This window comes from Microtus ochrogaster, chromosome 21 (assembly GCF_000317375.1).
Source record: "Microtus ochrogaster isolate Prairie Vole_2 chromosome 21, MicOch1.0, whole genome shotgun sequence".
Lineage (NCBI taxonomy): Eukaryota > Metazoa > Chordata > Mammalia > Rodentia > Cricetidae > Microtus > Microtus ochrogaster.
The window spans coordinates 36,249,888-36,264,740 of NC_022022.1; the positions used below are offsets into that span (position 1 = coordinate 36,249,888).

Sequence of the window (14,853 nt, forward strand, 5' to 3'; positions counted from 1 at the left end):
CTAGCTCTGTAGACCAGGCTGGTCTCGAACTCACAGAGATCCACCTGGCTCTGCCTCCCGAGTGCTGGGATTAAAGGCGTGCGCCACCACCGCCCGGCCACCTTGAGTGTTTCTAAAAGAATTAGAAAAACCTATATAATGCTTATTATCTATACAAGACATCCAAATTCAAGCACAAATGTCCAAAGAAAATGACAAGGTTTTTGCATTTTTGTTTGTAATGATTCTCGTTAATGCTGTGTACCTGTTGTTAGTCCCATGAACACTGTGTATTAACTACCTTGCTCTTCTATGATTCTTGTAAACATTTTTCCTCTACTCTGATAGCTGAACTTAGACACATGTTAGATAAATTAAATGTCATTAAAAGCTATCTAACATAGGAAATGAGGGTATAAATTGTAAACAGCCCTCAATTCTTACTTTCTCAATATCTCCCAGGCCCTCAGTGTCAAGCAGAACTAGAGTGTGGTCTGCCTTCTGGGGATGAGGCACACACCACATCCAGATTCCTTTGGTGTGAGACTGCACTGTGGAGCCCAGAGAGAAGCCTGGAAAGAAGAGAATAGAGAAGAAAGTAATATAGTTAGTAGAAGTATTTCAAGAACTTGATATAAATTAGTATATTAAAGGCCAGGACAGCTAACTGACACTAAAGTTTCAGCAGAAAAGTTACTAGTTTCCAGTCATTCAGTGTGCAGGTGGCACACATCCATCTAGACTTGCACCAAGGTTGCAGAAAAAAAAATCTGAATTCCTGAGTCCACTGAATACAGCTGTGAAGGTGAAGTGTCAGTTGCTATGGATACCCCAAGATACAGGAGATGCTAGGACTGTGTGACATCCACTGAGAAAAGCTAGGAGGACGGAGTGTAGCCAGTCTAAGACAGAGGATATGGTTAGGAGGAGAACTAAACACCCTATTGGAACCTACCTGAAGCCTCTACCTGCTGGGTATGAAGCTTGGTTTGGTCTTTGTCAGGACTTTATTCTTGTTTTGGTATGGTCTTTCCAACTATTCTGTTTATATTTGGAATGGAAATTTTTATTCTATACTGTCATATACTGGAAATGTATAAATGGCATTTAAATTTTCCATGAGATCACAGAGAAAAATTTTCCTTGAATCTCAGAAGAGACAGTGGAATTTTATATGCCATTAGAACGTCATGACTATGAGGATTTTGGAAATGGAATCCAATGAATTTTGCATTCTGAGATGGCCAAGAGCCAATAGGGACCAAAGGCAGAATGTTCTGGCTTGTGTGTGAACCATCACTCTGAGACTCATATGCTTTAGTACTTGGTCCCTAGTGGGTAGTGCTAATTTTTGGAGATGTCGACATTTGGAAGGTGAACATTGACTGGCAGAGGAAGACTAGTAGAAGACCCTTGGTGGTTAACAGTGACTCTAACTTGGGTCTTGTAAATCTTGTTGTGTAGGTGTGAACAATCCATAAGCTTCCACTGCAATGGATGAAACTACTGTGGAAAGTCTTCCCTGCCATAATGAACTGATATTTCTTAACTGTGAGTCAGAGTAGATCCTTCTTCTTAAAGTTGTTTCACTCAGGTGTTTCATCAGAGCAACAAGAAGAATACAAACTAAAATAATTGCATAAACTGAGACAGAGTTTTATACCATTCATATTAGCATTTATCATAGCAGCCAATGTTTCTATGTGCAGATGAATAAATAACAAAATTGTTATGCACATACAATTACTGAACTCTAAAAAAGGAGAAAAATTCCTACATGCCCTAGTAATGGTAAGTCTTGATACTATCATGTTAAATAAAATAAGTTACAAAGACAATTCTAATGAGTCCACTTTTGTGACTTTCCCACTGCTGTCAAATTGAGAAAAAGAATGTTAGATAATATGAGGATATTGGTTCCAGATGGATTTCATTTCTCTAGGGAAAAATAAAATAGTAGTAGAGCCAAATGGGTGTTGTCTGAGTTTTCTGTCCTACCCGGTTCTTACAATCATTAAGTCCCCAAAAATATCACACAGAGGTCTACAGTAGTTATAAAATGATCGGCCCATTAGCTCAGGCTTCTTATTAACTTTTATAACTTATATTAGCCCATTATTCTTGTCTAGACTAGCCACATGGTTCTGCACCTTTTTTGGTGAGGTGGTCACATCTTGCTTCTTCTGTGGCTGGGCCAGAACTATAGAATCTGCTTCCTTCTTCCCACAATTCTCCTGTTCTCATTGATCCTCCTCTACTTCCAGTCTGGCTACTTGCCAATCAGCGTTTATTTAAAATATAATTGACAGAATACAGACCATTGTGCCACTCCAGATGGGGGTGATGGATACACAAAAATATAAATATACCTACTGCCACAAAACTGTATGTTTAACAATAGTTGTAAATTTTATGTTAGTTATTTTATAACAATACAAAAAAATCTAAAGTAGACAATATGAATTGCAACTTTTTAAAATTTAGACACCAGTGGCAACTTCTTGTTATAGAAAGAAACATAATAACATGCTAAAGTGATTAATACATAAATTAGTCATTTTTACTGTTGGTTTCATCTAGGAAAAGGAATGATTTTTAAAAGGAAAAATAGGAACTATTTGTGATGGTGCATGGGCAATAGTGCCAGCACTCTGGAGCCTAAGGCAAGAGAATCATGAGTTGAATGATAGCTTGAGTTGCATAGCAAGACCCTGTCTCAAAGACAAACAACAACTAAACAAACAACTCAACTGTGGCTGACATATTAAATTCTTAACACTTGTATGTTAGACACTGATGATGTAAGTAGACAGAAGTGACCCAGCACAGCTGTGTTGGAGGCACTCACCTGTATTCTTCCCAGCCAGCTTGTTCATCAGGTAGGATTTTCCTGTGCGGTAGAGACCCACAATGGCCACCACCACCACTGGCTGTGTGATGGCCGACAGGATCTCCAGGGCTTTCTGATTAGGTCTCAGTTGCCCTTTCACATTCTCTATCAAGCACATCGGGTCTGGCATGCAGGTCTCTGAGGCCATTTTCGGGGTTGTCTCCTATCTTCAAGTAGGATGGATCCGAATTAGTCTGTAGCAGCCCGAAGGCAATGAACTAAAATTCTTCAGTTTTGTATGTATCAGTGAGCTAGTGAGTGAAAATCTGTATTCATTAAGGAAGTTATAAAACTATTAAGAATTTTATGTAAAATGTCAAAGAAATGATTTAACATTTTACAGCTCCCGTACTCAAATATTCCATTGGCCTCCCTATTAGCTGAACATGGCATAGCAAGTTACAATAAGACTAGGCACAACCCTCAGGTCAGAGCTGGGTGAGGAAACCCAGTAGGAGGAAAAGGGTCCCAAGAGTAGGGCTGCTCCTTTTGGAAGGGAAAAGGAAGAGGAGTGGATCTGGGAGGGAAGGAATTTGGGGAGAAGGGCTGGGAGAAGTGGATATAGGGGAAACTGTGGCCAGGATATATATTTTAAAATAAAAAAAGTTATACCCTGAAACATAAGCTATATGCTAAATGTACTTAAACCAGAGAGAATCAAAGAACCTTCAACCAGTAACTGATGGAAGCCGATGCAGAGATTCATAGCCAAGCCCTGGGTTAAGCTTCTGGAGCCCAGTCACAGAGAGGGAGGAGGGATAATATGAACAAGGGAGCAGGATCAAGACCATGATGGGGAAACCCACAGAGCCAGCCCCCAAGCTAGTGGAAGCTCATGGACTCTAGACTGACAGCTGGACAGAACTAGGCTCCCTGAATGTGGATGACAGTTGTGTGTCTTGTTCTGTTTGTTGGGCCCCTGGCAGTGGGACTAAGATTTATCCCTGGTGCATGAGCTGGCTTTTTGGAGCCCATTCCCTATTGTGGAATACCTTGATCAGCCATGATGCAATGGGGAGGGGCTTGCTCCTACCTCAGTTTAATATGCCAGGGTTTGTTGACTCCCTACGCCTTACCCTCTTTGAGGAGTGGAGGTGGGGAGGGTGAGAATGGAAGGAGGGAAGTTAGGAAAAACCGTGGTTGGTATGTAAAATGATAGAAAATTTAAAATAAAAAAACACAAGCTTTACTAACGATACACTAAATGAACTTAAACCAGAGAGGATGAGAAAGTAAATATTGAAAATACTGCAATATTTGCAAAAGAAATTTTAAACACTGGATATTGCTGCAAGTACCTGTGATGTAGTTAGTAAGAGAGCAGGGAGCAAGTCAAGAGTGCCGGAGAGGCCAGGGTCGTAGGAAATCCATTACCCCCTGCTATACAACATTAGGTGTTTCTGTTTCAATTTCCTGCTTATTAGAGAAGAGAGAAATAAATGGGAAGAAAAGGAAGAGAAGGAATGGGGAAAATGGAAGATGGGAGCCAACAACAATGGTGACAATTGTTAAATAAGGAAGGGAGGCTGGTAGCCAGAAACTTAGAGAAGGGTTTTCAGAAATGTCAGAATAATTGACTGAAGTCCTCCCCCCTCCATCCTGGTCTAGGAAAGTGAACATCCAAACTGGCTAGGCCCCCACAAAGCCAGAACTAGAAGTAGGATCAAAACCCAGTGCCATTGTCCTTGGCTTCTCAGCAGCCCTCATTGTCCGCCATATTCAGAGAGTCCGGGTTTATCCCCTGCTTTTCGAGTCACAATCCAGCTGGCATTGGTGAGCTCCCAATAGATCAGCCCCACTGTCTCCGTGGGTGGTTGCACCCCTCTTGGTCCTGACTTCCTTGCTCATCTTCTCCCTCCTTCTGTTCCTCATTGGGACTTTGGGAGCTCAGTCCAGTGTTCCAGTGTGGGTCCATACACAGCAGGGAACCCTGACTGCTCTTCAGACTCGAGAGGGAGGGGGAGAGGAGGGGGGGAGGTTAGGAGGGGGGGAAGTTGGGGGGGGAGAGTGGGAGGAGTGGGAGGCTGGGAGGAGGCGGAAATTTTTTTTCTTTCTTAATAAAAAAAAAAGAATAATTGACTGAGAGATGGGCAGGTGGCAGATAAAGCAAACAGAGACACCATCTTTAGGGACTCTTCAAGGAAGCCCTTTGGTCTGATTCCCATAGGAGCAGGCGAGGGGTAAGGACTGAGTGGGTCGTAGGAGTGGGGGGGCTCTGCACTACTGAAAAAAAAGATCTGCTGGGAAGTCAGGTCAGCTGTGTGATAGAAAGCGTGTCACAGCCCTGATTGTCTTTCACTCAGGTTCCAGCTGTGACCGGAAGTTCCCAGAAAATAACTCCATTTGTGTTAATGAACCCACAAGGTTGACTGACTTAGATGGAATGATTTAAGTCTGGACCCAGATTTTCCTAGTTTATCTTTATCTGTCTCCATGGCCATTTCTTGCGAATATCTGTGCTTGGCTTAACCTCCTGTGATTATCAAGTCAAATTCTTTCTGCAATGTACAAAGAGACCCCTAATCCTCACCTCCCCAAAGGGTTAGATTTGATAGCATCTGAGGCTCTTTCACTTTATTATAACCTGATGTTCCAGTACATTTTAAATAGGCAAGCGTCAAAGTTTTCTTTGCTCTACAGCTATAAAAATTGGAGGAGACTCACCAAGGTATAAAGTGGTGTCTGGATGACATGAATCTATGTTCCTGGGTCATCATAACTCACATTTGACTCCAGAAAAAAATGCTGTTCTCTTTAAGTTAGAACTGTGTTTTTACACCAACACAGTGTTTCCTCTCTTTGTCCTTCACTATGGCAATGGCTCTTACTTTGTATATCATTCTGTTTCCCCATATAAATCAGCTGCAGGCAGCCCTTTCTGTAGGAGTGGGACTAAGTGAGGTCCATCACTGACCATAGTCATTTAACCATGTCCCTGTCTGCAGAGACAAGGTGAACACAGAGAGAGACAATCCTGATGCATACCCTGCCCTGTTTCAGCCACACGTCTGCTGGTCTCAACTCAAATTGAGCCCGGTAGTGGCATTTAGAGACTGGCTGCCTCAATAATGCCACACAGGATTTATCTGATGCCTTGCTCCAGCCCATGCCCAGGAGCAGCCTTTCCTAGTTCAGTAGTTTTTAAGAAAATAATTAACCCTCCTAAGTGCCCTCTCACCGCTGCCCAGCTTATGACCCTAGAGCTCTTCAGAGCTGGAGAGAACATTGAAAAGAGAAGTAACTCAGTCTCTTACCTGCTGTTGATCCCACTGTGGGTGGAAAGGTTCCTTCTTTTCTCTGTTATTTCCTCCTGCAATGATAGGAGACTTTCTGTATTTCCCCAAGTAATAGGATATTGGAAATCCCAGTAACCTTTGCAGTGGATCAGAGAGCTATGAAACTGAAACCACCCAGTCTAGGCAGTGAGTCAACAGGCACACAAAGAATTTTCAATGCAGAATCTTCAAATATTTATCTTGAAGAGATCTTTGAACTGTATTCATTTTCAGAAGCACTCCCATAAGACCTAGAACATATATGATTCCCATTTATGCTGCCATTTGGAGAGCACAAATCACGAGATAGCATATTGTTTCCAGAGCCAGAGACTCACTCAGTGGACTGAGTATGTTGTTAGAGATGAAGTGATGGAGGGAAACAGCGGCTTCCAGCCTCCTCAACACTCAGCACCTGGTATTTGTGCTCACTGCAGTCCAGTTGAGGCCTCTTATTACTCCTTAGGGAAGTGACAATTACAGAATCAGGGCAGGAAGCTTGTTGATTTCTGAGGATCCAACCTAGAGAACCTCCTGACCCTTTCTGGGGAAGTGAGGATAGCAGAGAACCACAGAATCTCAATAAGGTACCTGCTGTTGCCTTATAGCACTGTGAGGATCCAGAGAGAAGAAGCCTGCTGCAGATGCGGATGACTAAATTAGACCCTTCCTCGAGGTTATAGAAACACTAAAGGTCTATAATACAATGCTTTGCCCCTAAAGGTGCCTGTGCCACTAACAGCCCAGAGTTCTCTAGACCAAGGGTTCTCAAATGTGCATTGCAACTGCTTTCTGGGTCAAATGACCCTTTCACAAGGGTCACATATCAGATATCCATATTTCATATATTTACATTACAATAAATAATAGTACCAAAAAGACAGTTATGACTTGGCAATGAAAATAATTTTATGGTTGGGGGTCACCACATCACGAGGAACTATATTAAGGGGTTGCAGCGTTCGGAAGAATGAGAGCCATGATTCTAGACAGCTGCGTGACAGAAAATTCTGAAAATGGGGAAATTCCTAAGACATAATGATGCTCCACCCTGAGTTGAAAGTTTTCTTCTCTCTTCTTTAATGACGACTGTGATTTTTGTCACTGAGTCCTGTGTTCTCCCCACACCCTGCTCACCTTAACAACTTACTGTAACATAGCTGAAATGCACTGGCCTTTGCCCAGTGAATTCCCGATTCCCAGGCTATAGGAGTGGTCATCATAAAAGAAAGCTTCCAGGAAGATATAGAGAATGCCTATGAGGAGGGAAAACCACATTGACGTTTAAGTGAGCCTTTCAGGGATGCTTTCTCAGATTCACAAATCCAGGAAGATCAATGACCTCCCAACACAGATGAGATTATCACAACCACCATTGTAGAGCTGGCCATCTCTTAAGACTAGGGATATAACTTGGTACCTATCTGCCTGGGTTTGAAACAACATACCTCTGAAAGAACATGCACCACCCCCTTATTTCACACAAGGCAAGGTGGCTGCAAAGGTGGGTTCTCATCTTCTGGAACATGGCTCCTTGCTGGGCTGTCTCCTCCTTCCCTCTGTTTCTGAAGTCACTGGTGGCATCTCTCAGGTGACTTCAGAACCAGGATACTCTGTGGATAAAATAAAAAGCTATCTCAGAAATTGGAATCAGACCACTCCTTCCCCTAGGGCCTCTCTCACCAAGGCCCAGTCTCCCCAGACCCTCTCTCCCATAGGCACCCCCTCCCATAAGGGCCCATTCCCCTATTCCTCCCCTAGGCTCCCTCTCCTCTAGACCATCTCTCCCCTAGGTTCCCTCTCCCCTAGGTCCTCTCTCCTCTAGACCATATCTCTCCCTTGGGCCCTCTTCATCCTAGGCTTCCTCTCTCCTAGGCACTCCTCTCCTAGGACTTCTATCCCTAGGTCCCTCTCTCCCTTTGTCCCTCTCCCCTAGCTTTGCCTATTTGTTTCAGAACTCTTGAGATATGGAAAGCAGAGGTAGTGTGCTAGTGACTGAGCCCACAATCAGAAAAAAAAGACAAGTTTCTTTGGGAGGAAAACAAATTTAATGTGTTCTTGGATTTGATGTAATCTCTTGTTTAGCATTGCTAAACTAATTTTGAGAGAATCTCTGCTTGGCTTTTCTTGATCTTCGCTGGTCATTGCCTCAGTATGTGGTCCTTCAAATCATTAGGTGATCTTTTGTATTAAAGAAGATTGAACGATGTGTGTAGGATGGAAGTTAAGAAAATGGGGCATTCTCAAGATCCAAATGATCCATTAGATCCTGCCTATAGAACAGAAATTTCTCACTATGGGGGATAGGGGTATTGAAAACACTGCCTTGTGCCAAATCAGCCCAGGAGACATTTTTGCCATTTCTCTCCGTTGGCATCCTATCTGCAGAATGGTGTGTTTAGAATGAGTGTGTGTGTGTGTGTGTGTGTGTGTGTGTGTGTGTTTTCAACACCTTCATTCCCATCCTTCTACTTTTTCTCAAATTGATTGCCTCCTATTCTTTGGTTTTTTTTTTTTCACACACACATACACACGTGAGTGAATTTCAACAAGGAACTTGGGCTAGCCTGGGATTCATTATGTAGTTCAGGCTGATCCTGAATTCATCTGCCTCTGTCTCTTGACAGCTGTAATTAAAGATTTGGACCATCACACCCAGCCCTGATGTTACTGAATTTCAATTAAAAATATTTTAAAGTCTGTTTCATTTTTACTAGTCTCTTGAGTTGGTTATTATCTTATTTCCAACAATGAGTAGTCAAGGAAGAGATGCTATGTCAGCCTCAAGTCTCCATACACATGCACACAGAAGTACATGTGTATCCTCACATGAATTCAAACACACACACACACATACATATACATGACACAGACATATACCTGTACAAAAATATGCAATATAGACATAAATACAGATGACAACTTCTAGCAAAGAAAGAAATATCTGTCTGAAATGAATTGGAACCCTATCTAGCATGTAGGCTATCTGGCCTGTGTCCTGGGCTGTTTTTAATAGATATGAGAATAGCAGCTCACTATTTTACAGGTAGAAATCTTTATGACACCATTGGCCTCTCTTCAGGGAGACCAGTTATGGTGAGGCCCTGGAGGTAATGACAGATAAGATTGTACTTGTCTATAAAATTTATCACACGTATCAGTATTCTGTGATGTTTCCTGGCAGACATGAACAAAAATTTACTCATTAAAATAGGACACTGGCAATAGACCAAGAAAATGATATCATCAAGACCAGTTTAGTTGAACCAGTGAGTTTATTAGAGTTACTAACAAGAGTTTGCAAGGAAGCCACCTTATGGGAATGTGTGTGTCAAAAGGCAGCAGCATTACTGAAAAATCCAACAAACGTTCTCAATAAAGAAAACCTCAGTCCTTCTCCAGTTCACTAAATAGAACTTTTAAAAGGCCACTGGGCAGGGCAGCATGGTGGAATTCCACCCTCGAGGAGGCCCTTTCCCTGATTTCAGGAGTTCTTTTTCATTTTCCTCTACTAAATTGAGTTCTCACTGTTTGTTTTAGTCAATGTTGTTTTATTCCTCTTGGGCATGAGGCAGTGAACTCAAGTGGAAAGCCACTGGCTGGGAATGACTTGAGTGAATATCTTCCATCATCTGTCATAGAAAAGGTTCACATCCTAATGTAACCATCGGTGATGCCACCCCTCCCCCAGCCTCCCACAAAGATTCTAGCACTGAGATGCAGAGAGCTGGAAAGAAGTTTTTTGGTCAGTTCCATATTGAATTTTCTGTGTCTGGCAACCAAAGTGTAAGGTGTCTTCAGCAATAGTATATTGCCATATAATTCTGATAGACAACCAAGAGCATTGGCCATGGCCTGCTTGTTTTAGGGGCCTCTGGGTCCTTCTCGACCAACAAAATTTAACAGTTTTATTATAGATTGTCAGACAATGTCTGAGGAATAGGATCGTGTCTAAGGCCTTAATTGTGGATCCTTATTGCTTTAACACCTACACAGAAACAGAATATTAACTCTGTGTCAGGAACCTTTACAACAAATGTTAATTGGACTGGAATTCTACTTCCTCAGCTGGTGAGGAACTTCAATCAGGCTGTGGACTGAAGGTTTACCTTCCCTTCTCAGGCTGCCAAATTGCTCTTGTCTTTTTGTCTTGTCATGGTCCCAGCTGGCCAAAACTCACACTGCTTGTGGTTTATCATTTCTTCTATGACTTTAAGTCAGTTCTGATAACTGAACCTCTCCCATGTTTGACGGTTTTGATAGTAAGACACCCTGTAGTTTGGTTTTGACTGTCACACATTGCCATAATTATGTTCTGCCCCTATTTTGGGGGTGAGTTTGTTTGATGTGATCCCATGCTACAGAGGAAGTCAGTGACAATGTGACCCACTAGGACAGACTTTATCAGCCGAGAGGAGTAGAAGTTGAGGCTTTAATGCTGCATTTAGCTGGAGTCTATTCACCTTGTTTTTTTTTCTCAAAACATTGTGTCTCTGGATTTTATATAGATGATCAAAGAAAATACCCACTCTGTTTAGTTCAGTACCCCATTTTTTCAAATGGCCAAAAGATACTTAAGGACATGTTCAACTTCCTTAGCTATCAGGGAAATGCAAATCAAGACAACTTTGAGATACCATCTTAAACCTGTCAGAATGGCTAAAATCAAAAACACCAGTGATAACTTATGCTGGAGAGGATGTGGAGTAAGGAAAACATTCATCCATTGCTGGTGGGAATGCAAACTGGTGCAACCACTTTGGAAATCAGTGGGGCAGTTTCTCAGAAAATTGGGAGGTAACCTACCTTAGGATCCAGCAATACCACTCTTAGGAATATACCCAAAAGATGCCCAGTCATACTACAAAAGCATTTGTTCAACTATGTCCATAGCAGCATTATTTGTAATAGCCAGAACGGGGAAACAACCTAGATGCCCCTCAATGAAGGAATGGATAAAGAAAGTGTGACACATCTACACATTAGAGTACTACTCAGTGGTATATACTCACTCATTAGTGGATTCTAGCCATAAACAAAAAACATTGAGCCTATAGTTCATGATCTTAGAGAAGCTAAGTAACAAGGTGAAACCAAAGAAAAACATATATAGATCCACCTGGAAATTGGAAGCTGACAAGATCGCCTGGCAAAAGTTGGGAGCATGCGGGCAGAGGGGGTAGAGGGAAGGGGGATGGGGGAAGGAGAGGGGACAAGGGGAGGGTTGGGGAGAGCTTGGGGAGTGGGATGGGAAAGACAGATATGGAAGCAGGAAAGGAGATATCTTAATTAAGGGAGCCATTTTGGGGTTGGCAAGAGGCTTGGCTCTGGAGGGGTTCCCAGGAGTCCACGGGGATGACCCCATCTAGGACCCTGGGCAGCGGAAAGAGGGTTCCTGAACTGGCCTTGTCCTATAGTCAGACTGATGACTATCTTGAATATCACCATAGAACCTTCATCTGGCAATGGATGGAGACAAAGACCCACATAGGATCACTGGACAGAGCTCCCAAGGTCCAGTTGAAGAGCAGAAGGAGGGAGAATATGAGCAAGGAAATCAGGACCTCGAGGAATTCACCCACTGAGACAGTGTGCCTGAGCTAATGGGAGCTCACCAGTTCCAGCTGGACTGGGAATAAATGAGCATGGGATCAAACTGGTCCCTCTGAATGTGGCTGACAGTTGAGGCAGACTGAGGGGCCAATAACAATGGCACTGGGATTTGTCTCTACTGCATGTACTGGCTTTTTGTGATTCTATTCTCTTTGGATGCACACCTTCCTAAGCCTGGACGTAGTGGGAAGGGTCTTGGACTCCCATGGGGCAGGGTGGCTTGCCCTCTCTTAGGACTGAAGGGGGTAGGGTGTATGTGGGGAGCAGGAGAGAAGTGGGAGCAGGGGAGGAAGTGAGAATTTTACTTGGTATTATTTTTAAAGCAATAAAAAAAAACTATAAAAAAGAAAGAAAATACCCACTCATTTCCTGGGAGGGTGCTTTGTTGGCCTCGCCACACCTTACCTTTGACAGGGTGCAGGGCAAAGTGTCTATCTCTTCCCTTGGAAGTCTGCTTTAAGGCTTACCTCCTGTGTGGTCTATTAAACACTGTTTTTGCAAGTGGAAGAAATGGTGAGCAAACTGAGGGAGAAGCCAGAGGGAGGAAGACAGAGGTAACAGGTTTATATCCATAGTGCATCCCACATCTCACCAACCACTTTCTCCCCAAAAGTCTTCATTTATTTATGACAATGATGTGGCTTCTTTGAATGTGATAGAGTCAAGAAGGTGGTCCTTTCACTTCTGGAGGAAAGTTACAGTGTGATGAAAATTATTCACCCAAGTGACTCCCAGCCAATAGCTTCAGACTTTGAATTCAGTGACTTATGCCCAGGAACAGAAAATGGGAACAAGGAGTGGGGCACATGAATGTGGATTTATTAGGGGAAAATGAGAAAGAACTTCCTTGATTTGAAAGGGAGGTGTTCTCAGGATGACTTCCACATGGCATGGTCTGTGTACTGGCCTCCTATGAGTAAAGTTTGAGGAAGTGGATAAGAACTGAAGTTATCAAAACTGAGGCTGTTCATGGAGCTGCTCAGAGATACATTTCCTTTTGTCTCAGTCAAACATGTTCCAGTAAGAAAACCAGCATCCATACTCTTGTAAGTAATTCCAATAAAATCAATGGTTCACTAAAAAATAGACTTAACTAGAATCACTTGAGGAGAAAGTGGGAAGGGATTCCAAGAGGGGGCACCATTGAAGAATCTGAAGGTTGGGTGATTTAAAATTGTTATGGAGTAAGAAAACAGGATGAGTGGGGGTCAGTGACTTATCTTCTCCTGGTGATGAATCTCTGCCTAGCACAAGCATGAACTAGTATGATTATTTAATGGTCACCAGGCAAAGAGACCTTGATCCATGAAGTGCCTGTAAGCAGAGGGGCTTTGATCTGTAGGACATCTGTGATTGGGGTTGGGGGATTTGTCTAGAAGGCTGGGCTCAAAGACTTAATGGGACTGGTCCCCAGTTCTCTACTTTCTTGTTGTCTCTTGACCTTGGTTGGGTTGGTGAGATTCAGAGAATCAGTAAGAAAACCCAGAGTGTTAAAAAGAACATGCTTAGATTTTTGACCTGTATACTAAAGAAAAAGGGATAGAAAGAAAGGGAGAGAGAGAGAGAGAGAGAGAGAGAGAGAGAGAATGAATGAATGAATGAATGAATAAGGGGGAGGTTCCCCTATCAGTACTTACTGATTGTCCATCACTGTCTAGTAAGAGTCTGTCTGGTAGACAACAGAAACATACTATGGTTCCCTTCTTTGGATTAGACCAAATGATCCTGTCAATCACACTTATAGAAAAGCACTCCCCCTTTCAGGAAAGCTGCTTATTCTCCAAACTTTAAGAAATTATATAAGTCTTACCTGAGCACAAAAATAGACACAATGGTCCCTTTGGCCCATGTCCATTCCTACCCCCTGAAAGTGTGTTCTTGTAGGGTAAAAGGGACAACTGGAGCAGGAAACCAACCAATCACTGAGCTCCCTGACTCTAAACTCAGAGTCAGAAAAAGAAACACACCCTGTATTTGAGACCTGGGCCAGGGAGAGAAGCATCTTTATCCCTGAACCCAGGACTAAAGACATGTGTTCTGGCTCTGAAACTAGTGTCAAAGAAACACATTTTGTCTCTAGAATCAGAGTCAGTGAAAGAAATATGCCCTGGTCCTAAGATTAGAGTAAAAAAGCTAAAAAGGACCAGTGAAAGAAACACAATTTGTCCATAAAGGCAGAGCCACTTCTGCCCTTGACCAGCTAAACTGACCAATCTCTGAGCAGGAAAAAAAACTCATCAATCCCCCTTCTCTCTGGGAATACTCTGCTGCTAAGAAGCCCTATATGAGCCCCTCCCCCCCTTCAGTTAAGAACTGCTGTTAATCCCTCTCTGACACAAGCAGCCACCCTCTCAGATTAGTCCTCCCCAAATAAATCTCTTTCTCAAAAGAGTCTTGGGTGATGACTCTTGGGTGAGGACTCTTGAGTATGGTTTCTTGATTCTTGGCCTCATGAAGTCCTGGTGTGAGACAACCATGGCTCTCTTGGGCTCAGAGCCTTTGGCCCCTGTTCTTTGCACAACAGTGCACAGGACAACCTGTGCCTACTTAATTTGATCTTTTCTGAATTCCTGGAATGCTAGGAATTGCAGACTCTTGGTTCTTACTTCTGTGCCTCACTCATGGCAGCTGCATCCACCTTTACTGTCAGACCTAGCTTCAATAACCCTGAGATATCAATCCAAATGGCTGCTTCCTGGCACTCTATATCCCGATATTTCACAGGACATTCTGGCAGTGATCAGAAAGATGGAAGGAGGTATCACTCTTTCACTCTTCCGCCCCCCCCCCAATAAATCTCTTGCAGTACTTTGTTTCATGTGATCTGTTTGCTTAGTGGCAGAGCCCACTGAAAAGTAATCACTTTACACTGGGACCCTCCCCACCTGTTCTACCCTCAACAGATCTGTTCTCTTCCAACTGCAACAAATCAGCTTTCGAGTTCCCTAATGGCTTTGCCTTCCAGTCAATATTGGCAGTTGATGGCTTCTGAGAGTCAGTATTTCCCAGAGATATGGTCCTTAGTAGGTTGACTATGATCCCATGGATGACACCACACCCGTATGCATACAGACAGTACTAATGTCACTTAGTGGT

General features: G+C 42.9%; 1 protein-coding gene across 1 annotated transcript in view; it reads right to left on the minus strand.

Annotated features, from left to right (window-relative positions):
- The window catches only part of LOC101982982 (guanylate-binding protein 1-like), a 14,192-nt gene extending 7,997 nt beyond the window's left edge, over positions 1–6,195 (minus strand). Inside the window, exons 1-3 of the mRNA XM_005357434.2 lie at positions 6,124–6,195; positions 2,828–3,036; positions 424–551 (exon numbers count right to left, since the gene is read on the minus strand). Coding sequence (XP_005357491.1) covers positions 424–551; positions 2,828–3,017 — 318 coding nt within the window. The 5' untranslated portion in view covers positions 3,018–3,036; positions 6,124–6,195. The remainder of the gene's footprint in view (positions 1–423; positions 552–2,827; positions 3,037–6,123) is intronic.
- Positions 6,196–14,853: the final 8,658 nt, after the last annotated feature.